General features: G+C 40.8%; 2 protein-coding genes across 10 annotated transcripts in view; one reads left to right on the forward strand and one right to left on the reverse strand.

Moving 5' to 3' along the window:
* Positions 1 to 17,881, forward strand: part of EIF5B (eukaryotic translation initiation factor 5B) — a 69,574-nt gene extending 51,693 nt beyond the window's left edge. For both annotated transcript variants that reach the window (XM_061168541.1, XM_061168542.1), the window contains exons 13-24: positions 513 to 580; positions 1,145 to 1,286; positions 8,368 to 8,499; positions 8,913 to 9,095; positions 9,239 to 9,400; positions 9,908 to 10,039; positions 11,099 to 11,230; positions 11,338 to 11,414; positions 11,536 to 11,700; positions 13,131 to 13,269; positions 15,029 to 15,190; positions 15,565 to 17,881. In XM_061168541.1, the coding sequence (XP_061024524.1) occupies positions 513 to 580; positions 1,145 to 1,286; positions 8,368 to 8,499; positions 8,913 to 9,095; positions 9,239 to 9,400; positions 9,908 to 10,039; positions 11,099 to 11,230; positions 11,338 to 11,414; positions 11,536 to 11,700; positions 13,131 to 13,269; positions 15,029 to 15,190; positions 15,565 to 15,672 (1,602 nt within the window). In that variant the 3' untranslated portion in view covers positions 15,673 to 17,881. The remainder of the gene's footprint in view (positions 1 to 512; positions 581 to 1,144; positions 1,287 to 8,367; positions 8,500 to 8,912; positions 9,096 to 9,238; positions 9,401 to 9,907; positions 10,040 to 11,098; positions 11,231 to 11,337; positions 11,415 to 11,535; positions 11,701 to 13,130; positions 13,270 to 15,028; positions 15,191 to 15,564) is intronic.
* REV1 (REV1 DNA directed polymerase) overlaps positions 17,422 to 27,432 on the reverse strand; it is an 82,020-nt gene continuing 72,009 nt past the window's right edge. For all 8 annotated transcript variants that reach the window (XM_061168539.1, XM_061168536.1, XM_061168535.1 and 5 more), the window contains 9 exons: positions 23,649 to 23,751; positions 22,362 to 22,524; positions 21,913 to 22,118; positions 20,427 to 20,726; positions 19,616 to 19,736; positions 18,751 to 18,971; positions 18,482 to 18,638; positions 18,100 to 18,202; positions 17,422 to 17,713 (listed from right to left, as the gene is read on the reverse strand). In XM_061168539.1, coding sequence (XP_061024522.1) covers positions 17,602 to 17,713; positions 18,100 to 18,202; positions 18,482 to 18,638; positions 18,751 to 18,971; positions 19,616 to 19,736; positions 20,427 to 20,726; positions 21,913 to 22,118; positions 22,362 to 22,524; positions 23,649 to 23,751 — 1,486 coding nt within the window. In that variant the 3' untranslated portion in view covers positions 17,422 to 17,601. The remainder of the gene's footprint in view (positions 17,714 to 18,099; positions 18,203 to 18,481; positions 18,639 to 18,750; positions 18,972 to 19,615; positions 19,737 to 20,426; positions 20,727 to 21,912; positions 22,119 to 22,361; positions 22,525 to 23,648; positions 23,752 to 27,432) is intronic.

A 27,432-nucleotide genomic window follows, 5' to 3' on the forward strand; every position in this document is an offset into this window, starting at 1 on the left:
TTTGTCCAGAAAATCAAGTGTTGAGGATAGTACTTGAATAAAGCAGGGTATGAACTTATTCTTTAATATTTTAAGTTGATGTGGTAAATTTTCTTTAAAACATGCTTTGAGATATTTTTCAGAGTTTAGAATTGCTTTAAAATTGGACCAGATACATTTTCCAAATACGGAGAACCTCTTCTTCTGTGTCAGCTTTTTATAAATAATCACTCTCGGATGACTACTCTGTCATTTGTCACTTACTAATAATCTGTTCAGAGTTAGACTACATCATAGTTATATAACTTTAACAAGGGGAATATTTTCTCATTTCAGTTTTTTTTCTGACAAATTCCTTTTGATATTAATGAAAATATTAACTGTTGTGCTTTGCTGGTTGACACACTATTTTAAAACAGTTCATTTGGAAAAGGAAGTGATGTTGAAGTTTTCATGGCAGGATAATTGTTTTGTAAAGAAGCTTTCATTGTTTTGGCTTTGTTAAGCTCTCCACTTTCCCCCACCTTTTCTAGTTTGATAGAGAGAATGTACGGATTCCAGGAATGCTGATTATTGACACGCCGGGGCATGAGTCTTTCAGGTAAGAATGATTTGTGTCTTTTGTCATCAGGCAAACTGCTTGAAACCATTAAGTCTCAAAGTTCAGTGAGTGAGGAGTTCTAACTAGTCACTAGTCTTGGGGTACTGTTTTGAGATCTGTGGTCCCTGTAACTGCCAATCCTCATCTGTGCCTCACTGATTTAGTAGTACTTTATTTGGATACTTGTTTTTTGTAGAGAGAAGTCTTTTCCACTTTAAAAGAGCAAATCCTAATACATACCTGGTCTATCTCCTATGAAACCCATTACAGGTGGAATTTTGTCCTGTTACCTCTTGGCCATGTTCCTTAGCGCAAAAAACTTGGTCAGTAAAATTGGCAGAAATAATGGAGTAACTTCTGGAACTAAGTCATTCCAACTGATGTCAATTCACTGTCAGATAAGCATTTGTCAAGTTAAGGGCTAATGGCACTTGAATTTAATGCATGTACTTCATTTTGTTCTTTTTTGTTTAGGTTTTACAAAGAAATTAAAATTTTAAGTTTTTTAAAATAAAAGTATTAATTGCAATATTTCTATTTATGCATCTTTTTCTTTTCCAACAGTAATCTGAGAAACAGAGGAAGCTCTCTTTGTGATATTGCCATTTTAGTTGTTGATATTATGCATGGTTTGGAGCCCCAGACAATTGAATCTATCAACCTTTTGAAATCTAAAAAATGTCCCTTCATTGTTGCACTCAATAAGGTAAGCTCTCCTTCTGAAAAATTAAGTTGTGAAAATATGCTTCTTATTTTTTTTGTGGTTAAAAAAACGTATAACTTTCATGTAAGAAAATGCACTTATGCTAAGTGTACAGTTCAATGTATGTTGACAAAATTGTACGCACATTTAACCACCAGCATTCAGAATATAGACTTACCTCCATATTCCCAGAATGTTCCCTCATGTTCTTTTACAGTCAGTGTGCCCCTTCTGCACCCCCAAACACACCAGCCTTCTTTCTGCCACCATAGACTAGTTTTGCCTGTTTTATAATTTCATATTAATGGGATTATACAGTGTATAATCTGTTGAGTCTGGCATTTTTCACTACTCATGTTAATATAGATTTATCCGTGTTGTTGCATAGGTCATAGGTTGTTCCTTTTTATTGTTCAGTAATATTTCATCATCTGGCTAATACATCTTAACACTTGATCCATTTACCTGTTGAAGGATTCTTGGATTGATTACAATTTTAGGTTATTAGTGAAGCAGCTATAAACATTTTTACACGAGTCTTTGTGTAGACGTTTATTTTCCTTTACTTTTAGTAAATATTTAGGAATAGAATTGCTGGGTCATATGGTAGGTATATGTTCAACTTTATGAGAAAATGACACATTTTCCCAAAGACATTGTACCATTTTACATTTTTTAACCCACAATTTGGAAGAGTTCCAGTTTCTGCACATTATTGCCAACACTTAACCCTACCTGTAGCCATTCTAATGAGTGTATAGTGCCAAAGTATACTGGTTTCATTTGCATTCCCATGATGACTGGCATCAAACATCTTTTCATATACTTGTTCTATCTCTCTCTGTCTCTCTGAAGTATCTATTCAAAGTCCTTTGCTCATTTTTATTCAATTGTCTTAATTCAGTTTTAAGAGTTCTTTATATTGTCAGTAGAAGTCCTTTGTCGGTTATGTGTATTGCAGATATATTCTTATAGTCAAGGACTTAGTTTTTCATTTTCTTAATGAGGTTTTTGGAACAGCAGCAGAAATTTCTAATTTTAGCAAAATCAATTTATGAGAAGTTTTTTTTTTAATAATTTGTTGCTTGTGTTCTATATAAGTAATCTTTTCCCACCCCAAGTTCATGAAAAATTTCTCCAGTGTTTCTAGATACTCAACATTTAGATTTATGATGTTTTTAAGTTAGTTTTGTGCATGGTGTAAGGTAGGGTCAAGGTTAACTTTTTTCCAAATGTATATCTACTTCAAAAGCCCCTTGTGAAAAGGTTATTCTTTTCCCCATTGAATTACTTTGCAGTCTTTGTTGAAAATTAATTGACCATGTAGATACATGTTTGTTCTTAGTATTTCTCTTCTCTTCCATTGACCTATATGTCCATCCTTATGCCACTGCTACCCTGTCTTGATTATTGCAGTTTCATAGTAACGTCGTGAAAGCAGGTGGTGCTTAAGTTCTTCAACTGTTTATTTCTCAAAATTGTTTTGGTTATTTCAGGGTCCTTGAATTTCCATATAAAGTTTAGAATCAGCTTGTTAGTTTCTTCCTTCCGGGAAGCCTTCCGGGATTTTTATTGGGGTTGTATTTGTAGATAAATTCTGGGAGAATGGGCATTTTAACAAAATTGAGTCTTCCAATCAGTGAACATGATGTGTCTCTACATTTACTTTACTTTGTCTTGACAATATGCTACAGTTTTATTATCTTGTGACCTTTTAAATTCACTGATTAGGCCTAGTAGCTTTTGTAGCTCCTGTGGGAGTTTCTATATACATGATTATGTTATCTGCAAATAAAAACTGTTACACTTTTTCCCTTATCTGTATCCTTTATCAATTTATCAATTTATAAATTTTTTTCTTCCTTATTGCACTAACTAGACCTTCTAGAACAATGTTGAATAAAAGTGGTGACAGACATCCTTGTTTCTTCTCCATACTTACCATTAAGTATGATGTCAGATGTAAATGTACTTTACTAAGCTGAGGAATTTCCCTTCTATTCCTAGGTTGCTTAGTATTGTTTTTTCTTTGAAGTCTTGAATGGTTGTTGATTTTTGTCAGCTGCTCATTCCGCACCTCTTGATATGCTTATGTGGCTTTTCTCCTTTATTCAGTAACACCGTGCATTGCTGTTGCAGTGGGGGTGAGGGGCTTTACTTTTTGTTATCAGGACTTCATTGTTTTTAGAGCACTTTAAGGTTCACAGCAAAACTGAGGGGAAGCTACAGAGATTTCCGGTATACCCCTGTCTTCACACACGCACAACCCCCTCCGTTCTCAACGTCCTCCACCAAAGAGGTACATTTGTTACAACTGATGAACCTCGTTTGGACACATCATTATCACCCAAAGTTCATCGTTTACATTGGGGTTCACTCTTGGTGTTGTATACTCTATGGGTTTGGACAAATCTAGAGGAGACTGACCACTAAGCCTTCTTCACAGCCACAGCTTCACTAGAAGACCTTTGTAAACTGAACCCTTTCTAAGTTTGTCACTTTTTTTTAAAGGAGAGATGACAATTCTCATTAAGCTCTGATCTGTACCAGTTGCAGAGATAGGGTTGTTTTCTCTCCATTCTAAGTCATGAATCCTGTTAAATAGCAATAACAAGAATTTACTGAGTGCCTAGTAGGTAATGGGCACTTGGCATATATTACTTCCAACTATCGTATTAACTTTGGAGAGAGATTTCATGAGTTGCTCTAATTCAGTTTGAGCTTATAAGTTTCCGAGTCTTTTATTATACAATGTACACACCTAGTAGACCATTTCCTTCCACTTCATTTTGTTAATTTTGTTTTATTCTAGGAGTTTAACTGTGTTTAATCCAGTTTCTCTAATTTATGAAGGTCATTTTAGAATCTTCATTTATTTTCTAAAGTTATAGTTACTTTGTTCAAACACAGACAAGGTCCTCCCTTAGGAGTTTTCTACAAGCCTATGCTTTTGAACTCTGACTTGAGCGTGGATTTGCCAGTGGTGGGCAAATCTGGATTAAGCAAGCACGGTGACCCTGCCAGATTGCGGTCTTCGTTTTATCTTGGAAATCTCCATTTGCTCCTTATTCCTAGAACTTTCCTAGTGAAGATGACAGTCTAACAGGATCTCAGTCTGCTCTTCCTCTGCAGGCACTACCTTAGTCACTTGCTCTTTCTAGTTTCGTTATTGTCTCCAGAGAAACCACATCCTAGGAGCTCTGAGTTAGCAGAGTGGGACGGTGGTTAAGAGCTTGGCTTCCCGGGTTTGAATCTTGGGTTCATATCCTGGCTTTGGCACTTCAAACTGTATAAAGAGGGTCCTTAATTAGCCTCTTTTTGCCTGCAAAACAGAGCATTACTGGATTTTTGTAAGAATTAGAGGCGATAAAACATGTCAAGTGGTAAGACTAGTATCTGATCAAAGTAAGGGTTCAAAACAGGTTAATTATTATTATCAGGTGGAAAAGCTGTGACATAAATATTTTTATTCTTTCTGTAAATTTGCTATATCCTTATTTTTTAAATGGAGGTAAAATTTATATACAGTGAAATGCACGGAACTTAAGTGTGAAATTGAGTTTTGATAAATGTATGTACATCCTTGTTACACAGCCCAAATTAAGATATCAAACTTTGCATCACCCGAGAAGTACCTATATGCCCCATTCCAGTCAATCCGCAGCCCCTCATAGCAACCACTGTTCCAAATTTTGTGCCCATGGGTTAGTTTTGCCTGTTTCTTGAACTTCATGTAAATCAAATTTGACAGAATATGTTCTTTTGTGTCTGGCTTTTTACATTTAACATTATGCTTCTGTGATTTCATCCATGTTGTTGAGGGTGTGAGAAGTTTGTTGCTATTTAAAAAACATGTCTTCATTTTTTAGAGCAGTTTTAAATTCACAGAGAAATTAAGGGGAAAGTACAGAGATTTCTGATATACCCCCTGCCCTCACACATGCATAGCTTTTTCCATTATCAATATACCCCACCCAAGTGGTACATTTGCTACAGTTGATGAACCTATACTGACACACTCAAAGTCCGTAGTTTACCTTAGAATTTACTCCTGGTGTGGTGCATCCTGTGGGTTTAGACAAATGTATCATAATATGTATCCACCATTATAGAATTATACAGCCTTTTCACTGCCCTAAAAATCCTCTGTGCTCTGCCTATTCATCCCCCCACCTCCCACCCCCTGGCAACCACTGATTTTTCTACTGTCTCCATAGTTTTGCCCTTTCCAGAGTAGTCATATAGTTGGAATCCTACAGTATGTATGTAGCCTTTTCAGATTTTCTTCTTTCACTTAGTAATATGGATTAAAGTTTCTTCCGTGTCTTTTTGTGGCTTGATAGTTCATTTCTTTTAGCACTGAATGATAATCCCATTGCCTAGATGAACCTGTTTATTTATCCATCACCCACTGAAGGACGTCTTAGTTGTTTCCAAGTCTTGACAATTATGAATAAAGCTGCTGTAGACATTTGTGTGCAGGTTTTTGTGTGCACATAAGTTTTCAACTCTTGGGTAAATAACAAGGAGCATGATGGCTGGGCCGTATGGTAAGAGTGTTTAGTTTTGTAAGAAACTGCCGAACTGTCTTCCAAAGTGGCTGTACCATGTTGTATTTCCACCAGCACTGAATGAGAGTTCCCGTAGCTCCACATCCTCACCAGCATTTGCTGTTGTAAGTGCTTTGGATTTTGGCCATTCTGATAGGTGTATAGTGGTATCTTGTTTTAATTCGTATCTTCCTGGTGACATAAGATGCGAAACATCTTTTCATGTATGTATTTGCCATCTTTATATCTTTTTTGGTGAGGTGTTTTTTGTTAAGCATTTTGGCCCATTTTCAAATTGGATTCTTAGTTTACTTACTGTTGAAGTTTGAGAGTTATTTGTATATTTTAGATACCATTCCTTTATCCAGATGTGTTTTTTTGCCAGTATTTTCTTCTAGTCTGTGCTTTGTAATGTCACTCTCTTGACTCTCTTTTACAGAGCAAAAGTTTTTAATTTTAATTAAGTCCAGCTCATCAGTTCTTTCATGGATCATGCCTTTGGTGTTGTATCTAAGCAGTCATCACCGTGGCCAAGGTCATCTGGGTTTTCTCCTGTTATCTTCTAAGAGTTTTAGAGTTTGGTGTTTTACACTTAGGTGATTGATTCTGAGTTAATTTTTTTGTGAAGGGTGTAAGGTCTGTGTCTATATTCAGTGTTTTGCCTGTGGACGTCCAGTTGTTGCAGCACCATTTGTTCTTTACTATTGATTTCTTAAATGTTAAACCAACCTTGTGTTACTGGAACAAATCCCACTTGGTCATGATATATTTTTCATATATTGCTGGATTTGATTTGCTAATTTTTGGGGGGGGAAGATTTTCATAAGTGATTTTGGTATGTAGATTTATTTTAATATCTTTTGTCTGGTTTTGCTATCAGAGTAATGGCCTCCTAGGATGAGTTGAGAAGTATTTCCTCCTCTGTTTTCTGAAAGGGTTTGTGTAGAAATGATATTATTCTTTGTTTGATAGCATTCACTAGTAAAGCACCATCAGCATGGAATTTAAGTAAGTTTAGTTTATTTAGGTTTTTTACTTTTGTCAGTATAGAAATTTGTGTCTTTCAAAGAACCAGCTTTTGGTTTTATTGATATTCTCTGTTGTTTGTCTGTTTTGTATTTCATTGATTTCAGGGTTAATTTCTGTCATTTCTTTCTACTTACATTTGTCTTCATTGATCTTTTTCCAGTTTCTTAAGATGGAAGCTTAGATGATTGATTTCAGATATTTTTTTCTTTTCTAATATAAGCATTTAAAGGTATGCTTAAAAGCACTGCTTAGACATAACTGTTAAAAGCACTGCTTAGACACACTGTGTTTTTATTTACCATTTAGGTAGAAATATTTTGTGAATAGTTTTACTTGATATAGAATTCTAGGTTTAAAAAATATTTTTTTCCTTCATCATCTTCATTTTCTGGCTTTTATCTCTACTCATTCTTTGTTCCCCAGTATGTAATGTGGGATTTTTTGATTGCTTTTAAAAAGACTTTTTCTTTAGGAGTTTTGTCAGTGAGATTATATAATAGTTTTCTTTATATTTATCCCACTTGAGTTTGACTTTCTTAGAAAGTTCTTGGTCATTACTTGTGCAGTTATTTTTCTGCTCTCTTTTCTTACTCTTTCCTTGTTTAAGTGTTTGATAGAATTCTAAGACTTCACGTTTCTTGATACTGTCTCATAGTGACTGAAGTTTTTTTCTTTTCTCCATCCTTTTTTCTCTACGTGCTTTGGTTGGGATAGTTTTTATTTGCTTTATCTTCAAGGTTGCTGATCTTTGGCAATATGTAATTTGCTTCAGCTCATCCAGTGATTTTTTTTTTTCATTTCATATTATATATATATATATATATTTTTTTTTTTTAGCTCTACAAGTTACATGTTTTTCCTTTAAAGTCATTGAGTATATTTATAATAACTATTTTAAGGCCCTTGTATGCTAATTATATATCATCATTGTCATTTCTGGGTCTTTTTCTACTTACTGATTTTCCTTTTTGATAGCATTCAGATTGGTCTACTTCTTTATATTATCACCCTAGACTGAGCCAACATATTATGCCTTTTTGTTTGTTTTTACTCTTAAATAATTTTCTTTATACCCATTTATCATCTTTTGAAAAGTAAAGGAAAATAGATTATTTTCTACTTTCTATATTTTTCATGTCATTTTCCTGGTGATGGTACTTGGCTGTAATTAATCCTTTTTCCTGCCTACTACTTAACATAACCATTTTGGAATTCCAACATATGTTAATGTTCCTAGGATAATTACAGTTTTTCATCTTTTGCAAGAAATGGCAGCCTCTCATGAACTGGTTGGAGGCTGGTAGGCAGTATGGTACTTCAAATTTAAGAGGGGATGCAGTTAAGCAGACTGCGAGGGGCTTTTGGTACAACGAAAGTAACACACACTCTTCCAGATATGTGTGATATACATTTGGAATTTCCTGGAGCTTTTAAATTAACCTTAATTAACTTCCTGAGTGTTGTGAATGCTTTAGAGATGTTTCTTATGAAAAATACTTTTCCAGATTGATAGGTTGTATGATTGGAAAAAGTGCCCCGACTCTGATGTGGCTGTTACTTTAAAGAAGCAGAAAAAGAATACAAAAGATGAATTTGAGGAGCGAGCAAAGGCTATTATTGTGGAATTTGCACAGCAGGTAAGAAAGCTTTCCCTTCTTTACGAAGAGACTATATCATAGAATATTTTTTCTTCTTTTACATTGTCTTTATAATTAAGTCACTATTTTCATTAATACTGGTTCTGTTCCCCTATTAATGGCAATTAGCATTTTCATTCTTTTCCCTTCTCCCTTTTCCTTTTAAAATCTTTATTTCAAGACCTCTCTTTGTAGTCTGAATGTTTAACTTTTAAAAACCAAATTGACTTGGAAAGAAACTACTTTTCTGTGATATGGTTAATACCTCCAGGATATACATGATCTAAGTGTTTTTGAGGAATTTTCAGAATGAAGAGCCATTATTCATCCAGCTTCTAGTTAGTCATTTCTGTTCTGGAGACCTCCTTCCACCACTCGGCCTGTGGGAATGACTTTGCTTTTTATGTCTCTAGGGGTTGAACGCAGCTTTGTTTTATGAGAATAAAGATCCCCGCACTTTTGTGTCCTTGGTACCTACCTCTGCACATACTGGTGATGGCATGGGAAGTCTGATCTACCTTCTTGTCGAGTTAACTCAGACCATGTTGAGTAAGAGACTTGCACACTGTGAAGAGCTGAGAGCACAGGTGATGGAGGTACTGGTCAGCTTTTCAGTTTATTCCCCCCACCCCCACCACCAAACAGGGTTCTTGGTTGGGGATGTTTACTAATTTAGATTTAATCTCAACATGGTGCATTGTAGCCTATATTTCACTCCCTTTGCAATAATGTCTCTTAGGTTAAGGCTCTCCCAGGAATGGGCACCACTATAGATGTAATATTGATCAACGGGCGTTTGAAGGAAGGAGATACAATTATTGTTCCCGGAGTAGAAGGGCCCATTGTCACTCAGATTCGAGGCCTCCTATTACCTCCTCCTATGAAGGAGTTAAGAGTAAAGGTAAGTCAGGGTGGTAAGTGTTGGCACGTGGGGACTTGCACAGTGTTTAAAAATTCTACTGAGGTGGTTTCCTCACTTCAAGAGCCACCTGGCTTAATACACAACACACACCCTTCACTGGTTTTATTTTAGTGTCTTCATACAGGAGGGACCATCCATCAGAGTAGAGATGTGTGAAAGTCCTTGTTTACCTACTAAGTTTCTCATAAAAATCAAAATACATTGTTTTCGTTCTACACTGGTAGCTAGTTACTAGTATGTTACTGGTTTGTATGCACCTTCTGCTCTGTGACTTGTCTTTTTACTCATTCTGTAGTATCTTGAGAAACAGAATTATTTAACTTTAATGTTGAATTTATCAGTCTTTCATTTGTGCTTATTGCTTTTTGTATCCAGTTTAAAGAAATCTTTCCCTGTCCCAAGGTCATGACAGTATCGTCTTACATCGTCTTCTGCCACTAACCACTTTTCAAATAAACGTGATAACACATGTTTTGATCTCTGTAGAACCAATATGAAAAGCATAAAGAAGTAGAAGCAGCTCAGGGGGTAAAGATTCTTGGAAAAGACCTGGAAAAAACATTGGCTGGTTTACCCCTCCTCGTGGCTTATAAAGAAGATGAAATCCCAATCCTTAAAGTAAGTTATTTTATTTTTTCCTCCAGAGCTGTTTTGAGTTGTACCTTGTGTCAGTAGAGCACATACTAAGAATGATGAATAAAATGGGCATCTTTGTCTTTGTGAAGACTCATCTGGTGGTCTCTTAACAAACAGTTGATGCTTTTAAATTACTTCAGTTTGTATAATCATGAATTGGCATAAATGATAATTTATATATATTCAAGTTAGAACATTTTATTTAAATAAAAAATGAACCAGAAGCTAGAAGTTTATTCCTTTTTTTTTTTAAGATACTCAGCTATATAGATGGAACTAAAAAAATCTCTTACTAGGTTTTAGGAGTCATTTTAAAGCCTGTCTGCCTATTTTCAGGAACAGATGGCACACATGAGCCCAGCGGAGTTTCACAAAAGCAAACATTGAGACATATTTATTCTCTTGCCAAAGAGAAGATACCACTGTTCCCAGCACATGGCTCTTCTCCTGTGCTGGGACCATTATTCTTTAGGCAGCACCCAGTCACTGTCGCCAGGGAATGGGCCCCCTTAGGGCCTATGAGAACAGGGCAGGCATCCCTGTGGCCAGTCTTGAGTATGGGTGGACTTGTGCATCTTTTATGGCATCGACATGGTGGTTTTACTTATTTCTGGTCAAAATCTCTTCACCTTCAAAGGAGCGATGATGGACTAAAGGGCTGCTGAGATTAGGGTATTTCATCATTAAATACCTTTGGGCTACTGTAACATATTACATTCATGTAGTACTTTTTAACTTTTAGAAGATTCTTATTTATCATGTCATTTCATTCACCCGTCTATCTACTCTGCCAAGTGGTGCAGAGGTTAAACATATTTTGACATTAGTAAACCTAACATAGAGGTGAAGTGGGATACAGCTCAGTTATGGCCCCCAAATCTCTCCTTCCTTTCCTGTACAGGTTCTGCTATGCCTTGCCTGTCCTAAGCCTTGGTTTCTTATTTTCAGGTGAACACCTAATCAAAAAGAGAAACAGTTTAATTCTAGGCTGCTGAGATAGAGATGTATTTATAACCTTGTCAAATGTAATTTCTTTTCAAGGATGAACTGATCCATGAGTTAAAGCAGACACTAAATGCTATCAAATTAGAAGAGAAAGGAGTCTATGTCCAGGCATCTACACTGGGATCTCTGGAAGCTCTACTTGAATTTCTGAAAACATCAGAAGTGCCCGTAAGTAATGGTACCCAACTCCACGAGAGTCAGTGGTAGGCATTGTTTATGGTGCTGTTCCTGTTACCCAACACAGGCAGTTAAACTAGGAAACTCCCTTTTTACAGTATGCAGGAATTAACATTGGTCCTGTCCATAAGAAAGATGTTATGAAGGCTTCGGTGATGTTGGAACATGATCCTCAGTAAGTAATTTCTCTTCTGCTGTAAAGGCTTTTCTGTTGCCTATCTATTTTATTTTAGTAGAACTGTTATGACATGGTCTGTATTTCATTGAATGATCTTTGATGTGTTTTAACCTTTTAGGTATGCAGTAATTTTGGCCTTTGATGTGAGAATTGAACGGGATGCGCAAGAAATGGCTGACAGTTTAGGAGTTAGAATTTTTAGTGCAGAAATTATTTATCATTTATTTGATGCCTTTACGAAATATAGACAAGACTACAAGAAACAGAAACAAGAAGAATTTAAGTAAGTCGGTGATTTTTACCTACTTTGGATCTTTGGTAATAAAGTTGATTATTTGAGGATTACCAGATACCAGCCAGGTGTGTAGACAACAGAAGCGTGGCACTCGCTCGTCTCCCGGAGGCTGCATCCTCAGGTGGTGTGTTATACGCCACAGATTTGGCCCACCTGAGACACTCTAGCAGTGTGTGAACCAATCCTCTCTGTAACATTTCTGCTTAGTTTTTAATTTTCAACTTGGCAGACCTAGGTTACGTTAATGGGTGAGTAGTTGCTACCTCTGGGGACTTTATCTTGCTGGAGTTCCTCATCTGGGGTTGCATGGAATGGAGGTAACACCATGAGAGTGTGGAAAATTAGAAAATGAAAGGAGGCGAGGCATTCCCTGGCAGGTGTCATTCCTCGAGCAATGACAGAGCCCGTGGTGCTGGGGAGCCCCTGTCAATGGACCTGACCAGGTCCCTGCCTCTCGGAGCTCAGGGGAAGACAAGCGAAGAACACGAGAAGTTGGGATAAGCGCAGGATGAAGCAGGGCAGGGCCTAGATAAGGCGAGGAGAGCTGTGGTCAATAGTGTGGCGGGGAGGCAGCTCAGCTGGGGAGAGTGAAGCGAGCCGCCCAGACACCCGGGAGGTGTCAGGTGGAAGGACAACACTGGCCAGCAGGGCCGCGTTCAGAGGTGGAGGCAGCCACAGTGACCCTCGGGGAGAGTGGCAGGAGCTGCGGTAGGGAAGTTGGCAGCACCCATGTCCTGTAGGACCCCGTGGGCCATGGGCGGGGTTTAGGGGGCTGCTGGTTGGAGCCTGTCAGGAGGCCCCCGTAGTCCAGGCAGGATGTGGTGGAGGCTCAGACCAGCGTGACCAGAGGGAGGGACGGCTCAGTCTGAGGTACATTTTAAAAGTAGACTGTCTGGTAAATGCTGGGATTTAGATTGAGGTGTGCCCTATTTAGATCATGAAACCTGAAGGGGAAAGACTGAAGTTTGATTAAGAAAATGCTAGAAACCATTAAAGCATTCTAAGCATATGCTTGATAAGCAGAGAAATAGTGTCCTTTTGGATCAACTGATTTGGGAACGCGGTGGAGAAAAGGAGGATGTGGTGTGATGCCTGTGTGGTCCTCAGAATAGGCCTCACACGGGCCCCAGGACACACCTGATGGTGGATTCCACCGAGGCACCCAAGCTCCATCTTCAGGGGCGGGGCTCAGCCTTTGGTCTGGGCCCAGTGTGCTCCTGTGATGCAGCTGCTTTGAGGGGAGGGAAGAGAATGAAGAGAGGGTGCAGCACCCCAGGGACCCCTAAGCGCCGATGTGCGGCCTTCCTGCTGCTCAGCTGAGGGGAGACGAAGCCTCGTATTCACCTGTATTTGCTTTTTTATGCTTCGAAGTGATTCTGTAAGCTTAAAAATTCTTCGGTTTTCTTTTTTCCTTTTAGACACATAGCAGTATTTCCCTGCAAGATAAAAATTCTCCCTCAGTTTATTTTCAATTCTCGAGATCCGATAGTGATGGGCGTGACTGTGGAAGCAGGCCAGGTGAAGCAGGGGACACCCATGTGCGTGCCTAGCAAAAATGTAAGTTCTGATTTTACTTTTTAGAAAGTGTGTCATCTCTTAAAGCAGTTCTGGGAGTCCAAGAGTGATAAAAAACTGAAATCAAGCAGAGCTTGTCACCTCCTGTAATTTATACAAACTCGGTATCAGTGTTCCTTAATCAGTATTGATTCTCAAGCACCCGGTGTCAGTGCTTCAGGTAATGAAAGTTGCAGAATTATTGCCCTTCAAAAGTTTTTGATGTTTTGAGTCTGGGGGAAAGCTTAAAAAATAGTATAACGGACACTCAAGTCTTTCCTCTAGATTAGCATCATAGCTAAGAAAAAATAACATTAATTCAATAAAATCCTGTAATTCACAGTTCACATTCACTTTTTACCAATTGTCCCAAATGTCTTTAGTAATGCTGCTTGCTGACCTGGCCCAGGGTTCCTTCGAGGTGCACTGCATTTGGTTATTAGTGTTTTAGTCTCAATTATGAACAGTCTGCCATTCTTTTTAAAGAAGAGTCCAGAACAGCAGTTTCACAGATGATTTCTCAGCTTGCATTTGTCTGGTTGTTCCCTTGTGACTAGATGCAAGTTAGAATGATTGGGAAGGATACTGTGCACACAGGTGCTCCTGCGTGCCTCTGCATTGTCACACGGGTTGTCACTGTCGCAGTGCAAACTTGGGTGATCAGAGAAGGTGCTGTCGGCTCAGCATCGCCATCAGAGACAATCTTTGCCCTTTGTAATGACTCAGTCACCTGGGGGCACTGAGAGTCCCTGTGAACTTCCCAGCGGCTTTAACCACCATTGACAGTTCTCGCCTGAGTAGTTATGACATGGATGGTGGCAATATTGTGATCCCCCTTCTCACACGCTTCTCTAAAGAACCTTCTCCCCGCCGGCCTTTTCATTAGGTATCTTATACATGCCGTTTTTTTTTGATACCCCAGTTATCCAGCGTTTGATCATTGGGAGCCCGTTCAAGCTGCCTTGTGTCCTTGCACATAGCACTTGGGGCCCTTTCTTCCTCTGTGGTGCAGTAAGGTGCTCCAGGCTCATCTAGGACTTTCCCTGCCCCAGACTTGGTTCCTTGAGTGGGAGATGGCACCTGACGTCCTCCGAGTGCTGTGACTCACTGCTCCTAGGAGTCATGCTTCTCTGCCAGTGGCTAAGCTAGGACACTTACTGGCAGCAGAGATCTCCTGTGTGGCTTCGGCCAAACCAGATTACCTGTCTTTACTCTCACTGCCCTGTGTCTCTTCACAAGACAGGCAGCGGGGGGGATGTTGTTGTTGTTGCCTTCCCCAGACTGTGACTGAGGTCAGGTTGCTCACAACTCCCATCCTCAGAGTGAGCCGCACGGCCGCCGGGGCCCCCACGGCGGGTCCCTGCCGCTCTGCCTCCGTCCCCATCACCCCAAGCTCACTTCTGACTCAGAACTTCTGTGCCTGCTGGTCTCTCTTACTCTGGCAGCTGTCACGTGGAAGGGCAGGGTGGAAACACGTCGGATGGACAGAACACTTTCCATGTGTCCCAAAGCACACGAGTGACCTCCTTTTGTCCTCACAGCCATCTTGTGAAGGCAGACGGGGTGGGGTGGTGTCACCCCCAGTTCTCCAGTGAGAAAAATCACACTGCGGAGAGACCCAGAGACCGAGGTGATAGAGGGGCCCAGGGCCCAGGCTTTGCAGCTGGCTCATTCGCTCCAGTGACGTCAACTGTCCAGTTCGGGCGCCTTTGACTGCCACGATTCCTCTGCCCACATTGTAGTTTCTGTTCTTACTTTACAGTTTGTTGACATTGGAATAGTAACAAGTATTGAAATAAACCATAAACAAGTGGATGTTGCAAAAAAAGGACAGGAAGTCTGTGTCAAAATAGAACCCATCCCTGGTGAATCTCCCAAAATGTACGGAAGACATTTTGAAGCTACAGATATTATCGTCAGTAAGGTAAGTATCTCACTCAGCAAAAGTGGCCCCTTTGAAGAAAGGGGGCCGTCGGCTCTTCTGATGGCCTTTTACTCGGGAGCTGAGGGCTTACGTTTAGAATCTGATGGGACTGGGTTCTTCGTTAGGGCTTGGCCTGTAGCCTGGCCTCCTGACAGAGTGCCCGCTAGGACTTCTAGGTCAGATCACCAACAAACAGATGTGGTGCTGGCATTCTGCTCCCAGAAAATGCAGGCAGGCAGGCTCTGCTCTGGCAGTTTCTGCCTGAGCTTTCTTTGTGCCGAGCAGCATCTGGTAACAAACTCTGGGGCCACGTGCTCTTCTTTGGCACTTGTTTGTTACATTGTGTTGTTCACTCTGTGCCTTGGGCCTTACAGATCAGCCGGCAGTCCATCGACGCCCTCAAAGACTGGTTCAGAGACGAAATGCAGAAGAGTGACTGGCAGTTAATTGTGGAGCTGAAGAAAGTGTTTGAGATCATCTGACTTTTCCACATGGGTCAGGAATTGGAGTAAATGCAAAATGGTGTTGTCATACTACCAAGAAAACAAGGCAAACAATGGAATGGACCTATCTGAAAACTGACGAGCTAAGCATAGAAGGAAGAAAATAGGTGTATAAGATGTTTTCCATGAGAAACCAAGAAACTTACACTGGTTTGACAGTGGTCGATTACACATCCCCACAGCTCTGGCGTGCCTGCTCACTCGCCCACGCCTTGCCCAGTCCTCCTCTACTGGCTGCTGTTTTAAAGGTTGCCCTTCCCCAAATTTGGATTTTTATTACAGATCTAAAGCTCTTTCAATTTTATACTGATTAAATCAGTACTGCAGTATTTGATTAACCAAGCTTCTGCAGATTTTCTGATTCTTGGGACTTTTTTGAGGTAAGAAATACTTATTTATGTATATCCTTCCCACAGTGGTGTTTTTTTCTTTCCCCCATGCGTTCTTCTGCCATATGCCCTTAGGAATTTTTTAAAATAGAAAATTAGGCATTCTGATATTTATCTGCTTTTGTGTGAAACCATGGTGTAAAGCATAACTGGCTGCTATTCACTGCTTGTGTGGTCATGAGAGTCCACTGTAATCAATCAGCACGGTTCTGAACTCCAATAAAGAACCCAGACATTGACCCGCGAGCTCTGCTAGGCTTCATGTCAGTCAGTGTAGCTGCTCTTCTGTGAGTCTCCATCCCCATGCAGCTCGTTCTCTCAAACTATTTTATTAACTAAACTGTCATCAGTCATACCTTGTGTGTGTACTAGCACATGTTAACATTAGGAATTCTTATACATCAATCAATCTTGGTCTGTTTTGTCCTAGCAAATTCTATCATGCATACATTTTCTGATGAGACAATCAATAGGGTGTTGATTACCTGTTTGGACTTAGTGTAAACACTAAATTGTTACAGAGACATCATAATGGTTTCTTCATATTAGTAATCTGATTGTAGCTAGTTTGTTATGGTTTTCCTGAAGAATGTGGGAAGTGGGTTCGTGAGGTAAGAGATCTATTAGCATCAGAGTAATTCTTCTGGCAGATCCCTAATATCTGACTACCTATTTATAGCACAGTGTTGAATGAAGTCAGTGTAGGGTGTTGGAAGAAAATGTTCCTGAGGAGTATTCACTGGCATAGAATTATAAACTATATTTTTAAAGTGTTATGGCATAACATATAGCATAGAAAAATACTTTTATATACATTTGAAAATCTGGACCATTCTTCATTAATGATTATTGACGTTTCTCAAGGGCCAGTAGAGGCAAAGACAAAACCTCTAAACCATCTGGGGGACATAATTTTTCCCAGGAAAAACTTAAATCCTCAATTGTGTGTGTGTGTGCTAATTCAAAATATGTAAATTCCTCCACTTGAAAGAAGAAGTAAAGAAGATTTTTCTTAACATGTTCCTGTGTTCATGCTTTGGGTCAGGAGTGATCAGAGTGAGTATTTGGAAGCTTTCTTCTTTATTTACCCTTGCTTGGAAAAAGTAGGACACCAGTCTGGGCCCCCTCAGGCATTTCAAAGCTTAGCATGAAGCGTGTAACGGTCCAGCCATACTAGTTCAGGATTTGCTTCCTAAAGGATTCACAAAAAGGAGCCTGTACAAAATATACGTACAGTTCTTTAATAAACAACTGTAAACACTTCACTGTAAAAATCCATAAAACTTTATAAACAAACATTTTGTAAATAGAATCTATGCTACAGTAAAAGAATTAGCACAGTTATTTACATGCAATACTGACAAATTTGGCACTTATTGAAAAGAAATGTACAAAAACACTTGGCTTAAAAAGAAATTTAAAATTATAAAACTCAGAGCATTACTATCATGCACTTTGCAAATACCTCACAAGCACTTATGGCACAGCTAGCGGACAGCAGCAGGCTCCCTGGTAATGTTCATGTAACTTTTAATGTGCTTCCATAAGTCTGTTGTAAAACCACCTGAACATTGTCGAGAATAAAGTCAAATGCCATATTCCAAACGGACTCCACCGACTGCTGCATCAACCTGCAGGTGAGGAGAGACAAGCAGTCAGGAAAGACCGATTCCTTCAAGAATCTGTTTGTTTAACATATATATTGATATTTAGGGTTTAAGGGTTTTAACGTCTGTATATAAATACACTCAAAAACGTACTTCTGTGGTTTTAAACTAAACTATATAAACCTTGAGAAACCTCGTTTTGACCCTTTTTTACTCCCCAGTGTTACGGTACTTCTTTCTCTGGCATTCAAAATACAGGGCTTCCCTTTTCAGTAATGCTGAAGAGCACAGTTAAACGTAACTGATGGCCAGAAAGGGCACGACTCGCTCAGCGCCTCACCTCTCCCCAGTAGCTGTGGTGACAGACATGCCGTTTTTTTCCCTTTGGGTAAAAAGCACTGAATAGTTACCTTTTCATGTATTTTATAACTAGGTCCAGTTTTTCCAAATCTTTTTCCTCTATTAGATCAGTACAGTATTTCACAACTTGCAGAATGTCTTCTTCCATTGGATCTAGAGAGGGGAGAAATCTCAAATGAGGACCACCTTATGCTTTTGAAGGAGAAAGGCAGAGGTCTGCAGGGATCAAGGACACTACGTGCTACAGTAGTGACTCAGAGCTGCCACACAAGTGGGCTGTGGTAAGGAACCTTTCCGAGCCGCCCCCAGAGGTCAGAACGTTGGGGGGTGGCTGGTTTACGCTCATTAGAGTTAGGAAAATAGTTCCTCTATAGAGCTGAGTTCATGTTCTGTAGTCAGAGGACATCACATCTCGGTACCAGCCAGGCCAACCTGAAATGGTAGTTATCCATTCTCTGAGCAAGGTCTTCACATCACTGAATTCCACAGCTCCAGCTAGGTTGGGCGCTGGGGGTCTAACACACCCAGATGGCTCAGGCTGCAAACCAGAAAGGCCAGCAACACCTGAAGTGGAAGCAGAGAGTTCTCCCTGTTAAGAAAACAAATGATAGAAAGTGCTATATTTACATAACAACATCGAGTACGTAAACATCTGATGAAGGAGAAGGTCAAAGTTTAAAAAGTATGAAAGAAATTATTACCAGAGGTTTCTCAGAGGCAGGACCTTCATGTTTTAGAAACCCATCAATTAACTTCTGGGGACTGCCACAGGCCCCTGGCAGAGTTTTTGCAGGACTGTTAAGCAGCATGTTCTTCAAAGGGCTCTGAATCTTTTTGGGGGGACTGATGGAGCTTTTTTTCTTGTTTCTTTTCTTTTCTTTCACTGCTGCTGGTTTTAGCTGCAGTAGCGGGTTCTTTGGCACTAAAAGAAGATGGACATAAGATCCTCAACACAACATGCCTGGAGAGCAGGACGGGCCCCTTCCTCCTCCCAAGAGCAGCCCTGAACACACACACGCACGCACGCACGCAGCACAGGCCTCCCTGAGGGAGGCGGCAAGTGACGGTGGCCCCGTGATTCCTAGGGTTGCTCAGCCACTTACTGGTGATGTTTGGGATCTGCTAGTCTATACGGGGCTCGCAGCAGTCAATGAAAACTCAACAGGCGAATTACTTCCAGCAGTTCAGCAGGCAGTATTCTGTTTTCATTTTAAATGTGGTATTTGTGACGCATGTTCAGAAACCTTCAGATTCTGGGCTTTAAACCTATATCCTCTGAAGGATCGGTCTCAAAGGACAACTGGCTTGACAGATAATCAATTCAAAAGATTTCTGGGTAATAGCTTGTTCAGACTTTTAAGTCAAGAAGCTACAGATACAAATCCACCTAGGACTCTGACAGCACTTAACCTGTACTGCGTACTAGTTCTGTTCCCCTGATGTGAGGAGCACGGAACATGACTAACAGCTTACAGACTTTGGCCATCATCTATATACTACAACAATCAAACAACAATTTCATTTCTCACATCTTCACTTCTGTTACGTGTCACTTGCAAAGCTTACCGGATGTGCTGGCCTGCTGCAGGTGAGGGGTGCTTTCTCCTTGCCTTTGTCTTTGATCGTAGGCTGCTTTCAGCTCCTTTTGAAGCTCTGCAGGAAGGGCCGCAAACACCTCAGGGTCCACCTGGTGGAAAAGAGAAAGTTCGAAGTCAAACCTGAGCTGACTCTATATATATAGGCAGCTGGTTTATATTTTTCACAAAATAGGCTATTTCAAATCATACTTTTCTGATCTGTATGAATTAGGTCCTCAACATCAAAGCTCATTAAATCCTCACAAGGTTATAGGGTGAGAATAAGGAATACAGCATTGAATGTGAATTGACTTAATTAAAAAAAAACAAAACAAAAACACTGTGCAGAACAACCAGGGCAAGAAGCACTAGTAGGAAATGAGAAGCACAACGCAAGAGAACAGGTGAATATGTGATGTTCTTCTTAAACATCAAACTCTGATTGTGTTACTGTCCCTAGTGTATGGTTACACATCTTCACCCTGGTACTCGAGTGTGGCCCAGGGTCTTCTCAGGCCAATGAAACAGCAGAATGTTTCTGTCTTTGGGGTGGAAGCTGTAAGCACCCACACCCCATAGCCTCCCTCTTCGCTGCCCTCTGTCGTCCATACTTGGCTGCTCTGTCAGTTTGTGTCCTGCAGGTGATGTGGAGACGGGCCATCACTCCTCCCCCAAGGGACAGAGTCAGCCACTGGGAGGTTAAGGGGCAAAGGAGAAAAGGAAAAGAGAAGTGCCCTGAGCTGGAAGCCAGATGGCCGAGGATATTCACACTATGGTAGAAGGGCCTCAATTCAACTCACCTGTGAAAATGCTGGAAGGGCTATTACATTAATTCCCCCATCGCTGTTAGATTCTGGAGGTTCTGGTATTTGTAACAAAACTGTCCCAACTGGCTGTGGCAACATTCCTGTGCTGTCGCCATTTGCTGGCTCTCTCCTCCCGTCGCCAGGCGGCTCTCCCTGCTGCACAGCACCTGTGCTGTCGCCATTTGCTGGCTCTCTCCTCCTGTCGCCAGGCGGCTCTCCCTGCTGCACAGCACACACCTGCTCCACCTGCTTCCGGAGGTCAGGCGGCAGCGCTTCCAAGACAGACCGGTCCAGCTGTAAGACACCAGACAGATGCTGAGACGATGCGTCTCAGAGTCCACGCACCACTTTCACTTCCACTGCAACATCATGGATGGTGAACGCAAGGTGCAGATGGTCAGGCTAGGAAAGCCACCCCCAAAGCAGCACATTTTTGAAACACCTTGGTCGTTCGCCACTGATGCCTGGCTGGTCATGCATGGACTCGAGATGACAAGGGCAGGCCCCTGGCCGGTACCCCAGGGTCAGCTCAGCCATGACTCCTCACTGAACCTCCTGCACAGGAACAGACAGGCGGGCCCTTGTCAAGCTCAAATCTTAAACTTTGCCCAGGGGAAGTGGCCAGTGCCTAAGGCGCATGTCCATTTCTGGGATGAGGTAAAGAGTCCTGGGTCAGAGGTTTACCTTTCAGACAGGAGACTATCTGCCCCCAAATATAAATTATATTCGTCTGAGCAGCAAGCTAGGAAAAAGGGATTCTAGAAGCTCAACTCTCCAGCCTACACACTAGAATCCTCTGCCCATCCATCCCTTTGAAAACAAGCAATTCTATATGCTGGTAGGCCAGTCTTACCTCGCTAGGAGCCACTATTTTGGGGTAACTCACCAGCACCAGGGACCCAGTGCAAGCATTTCCCAACCGCCCCTTTCCCTGGCCTCACAGCCAGCACATCCCACCACTTAGGGGAACAGAGAAATCTGATTTTCCCAACAGAGCTTAAAGTGCTATGTAAAGTTTCCAAGAAGCAAAAATGCCAACAGCATACCACGTTTACAGACCACACCAATGGAATTAATAGCTTGTGTTAGGAAAATCATTCACCCTATAGAGAGAACTGTTTGCAAGTGCTGCAAGAGAAACCTCTGACAAAAGGCCTCCTACTAACGAGCAGCAAAGCTGTGCTGTTGACCAGAGCTGTGTCCACGTGATCACAACCGTGAGGGAGGCCCAGAGGCTGCTGACCGTGGCAGTTCACAGAACGGGCTTTCTCATCCATGTTTTACAACCCGCCAGAGTTGCAAATCTCTGCAAAAGCACAGTCTTGCCCTGAACTTGTTTCCCATTTGGAACTAACACCACGATCCACCCTGTCAAGCTGCCCTTTCTCCCTTTCTTGGCTGTACTGATAACTTAAAAACATCATTCCTACTGTAAAACTACTTTTGCACTGACATCGTATTTACAACTATAAATACATACCTGGGAAGGTGATGGGACCTCTATACTCAGGTTAAGTCTTGATTTTAAACTGATGGGAGAATGTAGACCATTCCATTTCCCTGAGGACTCAGCTTTGCTAGTAGTAACAGGACTGATGCTTGATGTCAGATGTGAAGAAAGAGATGGCAAGAAAGTGCAAGTTCTAGAGGCAGATGAAATTTCCAGATCCATAGCAGCCAGAAATACTGAAAATACAGGAAATGACATAAAATAGCCTCTTCATTGCGGGGGGGGGTGGGTGGGGGGGGGAGGGAGGGAGGGAGCACTTTAATCCATTACAGATAAAGCTTTATTACTGATTCATCATAATTCAGAATGTCAGGGTGTTTCTGAGAGTCACAGGGAGCAAGGCTGGACGACCTGTACGCTAACTTCACACTCCTGACGGTATAAGCTCCAAAACGAGAACCACGCTGACAACCACTGACCTTCCTTGTGCTCTTCTGTGGGCTTCTTAGCTTTCTGAACTTGGAGGAGGTCAAGGACAGAGTGTGGCCCACCAGGACAGTGGCTTGCCTGAACTGCCGGGCGACTGGGACACGCAGAAGGGTTTGGGTTAGTCGGAACCAACTGATTCACGTGAATCCCGACCTAGAACCAGAATAAAACAGGTTTCTAGGAAAAAAAGTTAAATTCAAAGAGCCTTTTACACAATTTATTACAAAAACGACTTCTATACTAGCTATACTAGCTACTCTCAATTTTACAGTATCTAATCTACCCAAACATAATCTCTTCAAAATCAGGAACTCCAAAAAAGTGGAATACTGTACCCACTTAAAGTTCTCATCAATTGAGTTTTTGTGTTTATTTATTTTTGGCCACGCCGTGCGGCTTGTGGGATCTTAGTTCCCTGACCAGGGATCGAACCTGGGCCCACGGCAGTGAAAGCGCCTAGTCCTAACCACTGGACCGCCAGGGAATTCCCAATTAAGTTTTTAAAATAAAACTTGAACAAAATTTAACTAGGGGACAGTCTACTTGCAACCTTACTTTACCTATCATTTTTGTCAATAAAAACCGGGCTTGGGGGTGGGGTGGGCAGTGGGTATGCGGCAGGCATCCGCACAGATAAGCACCACTCCCTGCCCATGACAGTACTCCAGGGAGGAGTTTCATCACTGTTGGCTTAGTGACTTTTTAATCCTTCCACAACACCCATACCAAGCGAGTAACTATCCTTTACTCACACACAACCTACAAAGGTTAATCTTTAAGAAAATGAAGGCTTTTACATTTTTGATGCCCTCTCACTGATCATGCATCCTCACGTGCCCATGGTAAACTCTCCCTTCTAGATCATCATTTGTATCAGACATCAGAACAAACTTCTGATGAAAAAGAACCTTAAAGGTCACGAAACATTTGCAGCTTCACACTCCCCCCAGCCCCGTCTCCTTCTGCGGGAACCAGAGCAGGAAGCAAATAACGCACGTTAAGATAGGTCTTTGGTTGTTTAAAAGAAAGGCACTATAAAAATTCAAGATATGAAACTTACTATTCTCAGCAGAAAACAGATTTCAGAACAAATGTGAATTCTTAAGGAGACCAGCTCAGATGAGAAAGTCGTTTTTCAGTTTCTCTTCTTATATTACATCAGTGGAGCTGAAAAAGCTGCATATAAACCCCCTAAACCGCACCATGACCACCCTCCGATCAACCCTCAAATAAGAAAAACATTCCAGAAAATCCTGCTTTAAAATGTTACTACTCACCCCTCTCATATCCGATATGTTGAGTTTCATCGTATGGAACATGTTTAGTGTAGCCTTTGCAATTACTTTTGCTCTATCCGTTGCCTGGTCAAGAGTCACAGTCCTGTAAGTGACAGAACTAACTTTTTTAAAGGAACAAAAGCTACATTCCGTATGTATTCCCTGGTACCTCAGTAGTATGGAACGGTTTAAAGAGTTAAAGTTGTAAAGCAAGTTATCAAAAAGTTTAAGTAAGTATTAAATATGATCCTTAAAAAAGCAGGAGATAGTCTTCCTTCAAGGAAGCCAATAATGCTAAATTAATTACATTGGCAACAAGTGGGAAAAGAAAAATCATCAAGAACATTGGGACTTTCAGAGAGCTGGTCAACCAAAAATAAGTTGAGAAAAATGTTTCAAAGAAATGTACTTCAGTTAATGTATATTCAAATATAAGCTTATTATGTTGCAACTAAAGCCTGAGCAGTAAGTACAATGTTTTAGATTCCCAGAGATGTTTTAGGTTGCAAGATTATCCTTGTTGAGGTACGGTTAATATTCAGAAGAGAAAGATGAATCTCCCAGATTCTCCTGACTCTATTTTCAACATGTGAATATGCCCAATACATGGGCATGCGGATACAGAAATGTGTGGACACCTCTGAGGAAGGAAGTATGGTGGCGCCGTGTCTAAAACCCAGAGAGACTACAATATGCAATTTTTACACCTGTAAGAACTCCTCAAGGAGGACCAGAGAATGTGCCAGCAATATCAGGTGCCCAAGACTACATTTACTCTCTTTTTTCAGTACTATGAATACATTATGTATTTATCTATGGAAAGTACCTATTTCTTTAAGGAAATCATTTGCAAAAAATTTCCATTGGTTTGTTTCCTAATGATTACCTTAAATTTATTTCACACAGATAAATAGAGAGTAACTTAAAAGCAAGATTTGTAGTGGACCATAGTGGTTTAAACACGTGTTTATCTTCATTTCTTTCCAAAACAACACTAAATGGACTTGAAATTATTTTTGAAAGGTGTAAACTCTTAAAAGATAGAAAAGGGACAAGACAAGAGGAGAGGAAAAATGTCAGCCATAATTTAGAATACTCAAATGCCTGCTAAATGCCTAAAAGCAAGGCACCAACTTTGAGATAAGCCAGTTTATGCTACAGAACCTCAGAAGAGCTCAGCAATTAGAGGTGTTAGGTGTGTCTGACAGGAAGGGGAGAGAATACATGGGAAGCAGGCTCTCACAGCTGGCCATCCTCCTTCCCGGACGGCTTCCCAGAGATGGGACTGTTGACACAGAGAAGCTACGGGGGGTCAGGCACAGCAGAGGAAGAGCGAGGCCCCTCGCCCGGAAGCAGCACAGTACACCCCTCCCACCCAGACCCCTCTCCTCCCGGGTAACCAGAACGCTAGCTGTCACCAGTCCATTTTCTCACCCACCCCGAGTGGAACATCTCACAGGAAGAACCACAGATGCTGCCAGCTGGTTGTGGTAACCAAAGACCAAGCCCCTCCAGCCACCCTCCCAGAGTGAAGCCCCCTGGTCTGCGTGTCCCACTAAGAGTGCAGAGGCTCCCACAACATTTCAGCAGTGCACATATAAACAGCCAAGAACTATCAGATAGATAAATGCTTGAAGAAAATCTCTGATATAAAAGACAGCAACCAAAACAGGAAAAAAGGAACTCAGAGAAACAGACTGACACTGGGACTTGAAGAACATTTAAGAGGTAAGAGAGAACTCTGCATCTGTGAAGTAAGAGATACTATAAATACTTAATGTCCAAAGAATAAATTTTAAAACTCCAATGTAAAATGTTAGTATTGATAGACATGAAAGATTTAATACCAGCAAAGTACCTGGCACGAAGACAAACCAATACCATCCCAGAACACCTGTGATAAAGAGAAGATCCTGAAAGTTCCAGAAAGAGCAGATCTCCTATAAAGAACAGGCAATTAGAAGAGCAGTGAACTTCTCAATAGTAACCCCGAAAAAGATGACGACAATGGAGCCTTTAAATGAGGAAAAATGATTTCTAAGATATGTTTATAACCTTTAAGTCAGCAAACCACTGAGCATGAGGACAGACAGGTTTACACCCATGAATTCCTTCTCAAGATATGAGGAGACCAGGGATCTAGGAAAACAGGGATCCAACACAGAGAAGGGACACCCCACGACTCCAACTTTTCAGCAAGTCTTAAACAAATTCAGACCGGAGTAGCAGGTTGGGGGCCCCAAGAGAAAGGCCTCCAAGAAAAGAGATCAAACCAGTAACAGACTTGCTGATGTGTTAAAACACAGTAACAGTGGAAGGGAGTTTGGGGATGAACTCAGTGGCAAATTCACAAAAAAGCAAGCAAAACGAGATACTCAGTTAACTCCAGGAAAAACATACTCAAGAGGAAAGAAAATGTGATCCTAGTGGACACTATGGACCAGCTATGTACAGTATGTACAGGTCATAATAATGGGACAGTGGAGAGTGACTGAACCAAAACCCACCGACCCGACTGGGGGCACAGGAAAGAAACGCATCTGGGGAGAAGAGCAACAGGCAGTGGAGGAGAGAAGGGAGAAAATCCTCTTCTACAGAAGCAAGTCAGGCAAACGAGGTATATATCTAGAAATATGGATGTAAATATCAGAAGAAACCACAAAAAGGTTGAAAAGTGTGGTGCTCAGAGCTGGGGAGAGGTGCAAAGGACTGGAGGCTGTATTTGACCTTTTCAATTTCGTTTATCACATTTACATATATATATATATAATATATATATACATACATATATATATTATATATATACACACACACAATTCAAATTAAAAACACATATACAGAAAAGAACTCCAAGAAGGAAGAATTCTTTTCCCAAAAGGAAAACTGTTATAAGAAAAATTTTCCTAAGTGATAATCAAGCCACAGATCTTAATCTACATGTGGCTCTTTGACTGATGCAACTTAAATTTTGTCATTTCGATGACAGTATCAAAATGTGCCTGTGAGTCACATGATTGCCATGCAGCTTTTGATTAAGGCCAATTACAAGAGATTACAGAATTATTATACACTTCTGAGTTTACTAAACCACACAGGACTTCAGTTTGACTACAGCACGGGTCCAAACTACTTCTGGGAAGGGCCAGATGGAAAATAGCTTGTACTCTGTTGTCTCTTTCACCTATTCTTCATTTTTTACAATCTTTTATATAAAAATCATTCTTAGCTCCCATGAATCATGTAAAAACAGGCCACAGGCTGGATTTGGCCCACAGGAAGTAGTTTGCCAACCCCTGAATTAGATGAAATACAGGATCAGTATTATAATATTTCATAAGCTCTCACCTAAAGCATTTCTTATGCAGTTACAATACCACCAAAATGTTAGGCTTAAATTAATGGCTTACAATTGGTCTACATCTTATTACATTTATAAAATTACACTTGTTTCAATTAATCACGTGCTGTTTACGCCTTATCATGTCTCATCCAAAGATATTTATTTTAAGGGCATGGCAAAATGTATACTTTATTGCCAGCAATGCAGGCAGACTTTTGAACTGTCCTGTGTTTACCAAACAAAAGTCTTGTTAGAGATAAACACTGAAATATCTGTGGAAGAAATGATACTGTATCTGAGATTTGCTTCAAAATAACTGGGGGAAGGAGAGGAAGGATGGTGCAGGTGCCCACCAGCAATTGTGGAGATCAGGTGATGGGTACATGGGGTTCATTACACTGTTTTCTCTACTTACATGTTTAAAATTTTCAAAATAAAACTTTT

The sequence above is a fragment of the Eubalaena glacialis genome, chromosome 14, assembly GCF_028564815.1.
Source record: "Eubalaena glacialis isolate mEubGla1 chromosome 14, mEubGla1.1.hap2.+ XY, whole genome shotgun sequence".
Taxonomy (NCBI): domain Eukaryota; kingdom Metazoa; phylum Chordata; class Mammalia; order Artiodactyla; family Balaenidae; genus Eubalaena; species Eubalaena glacialis.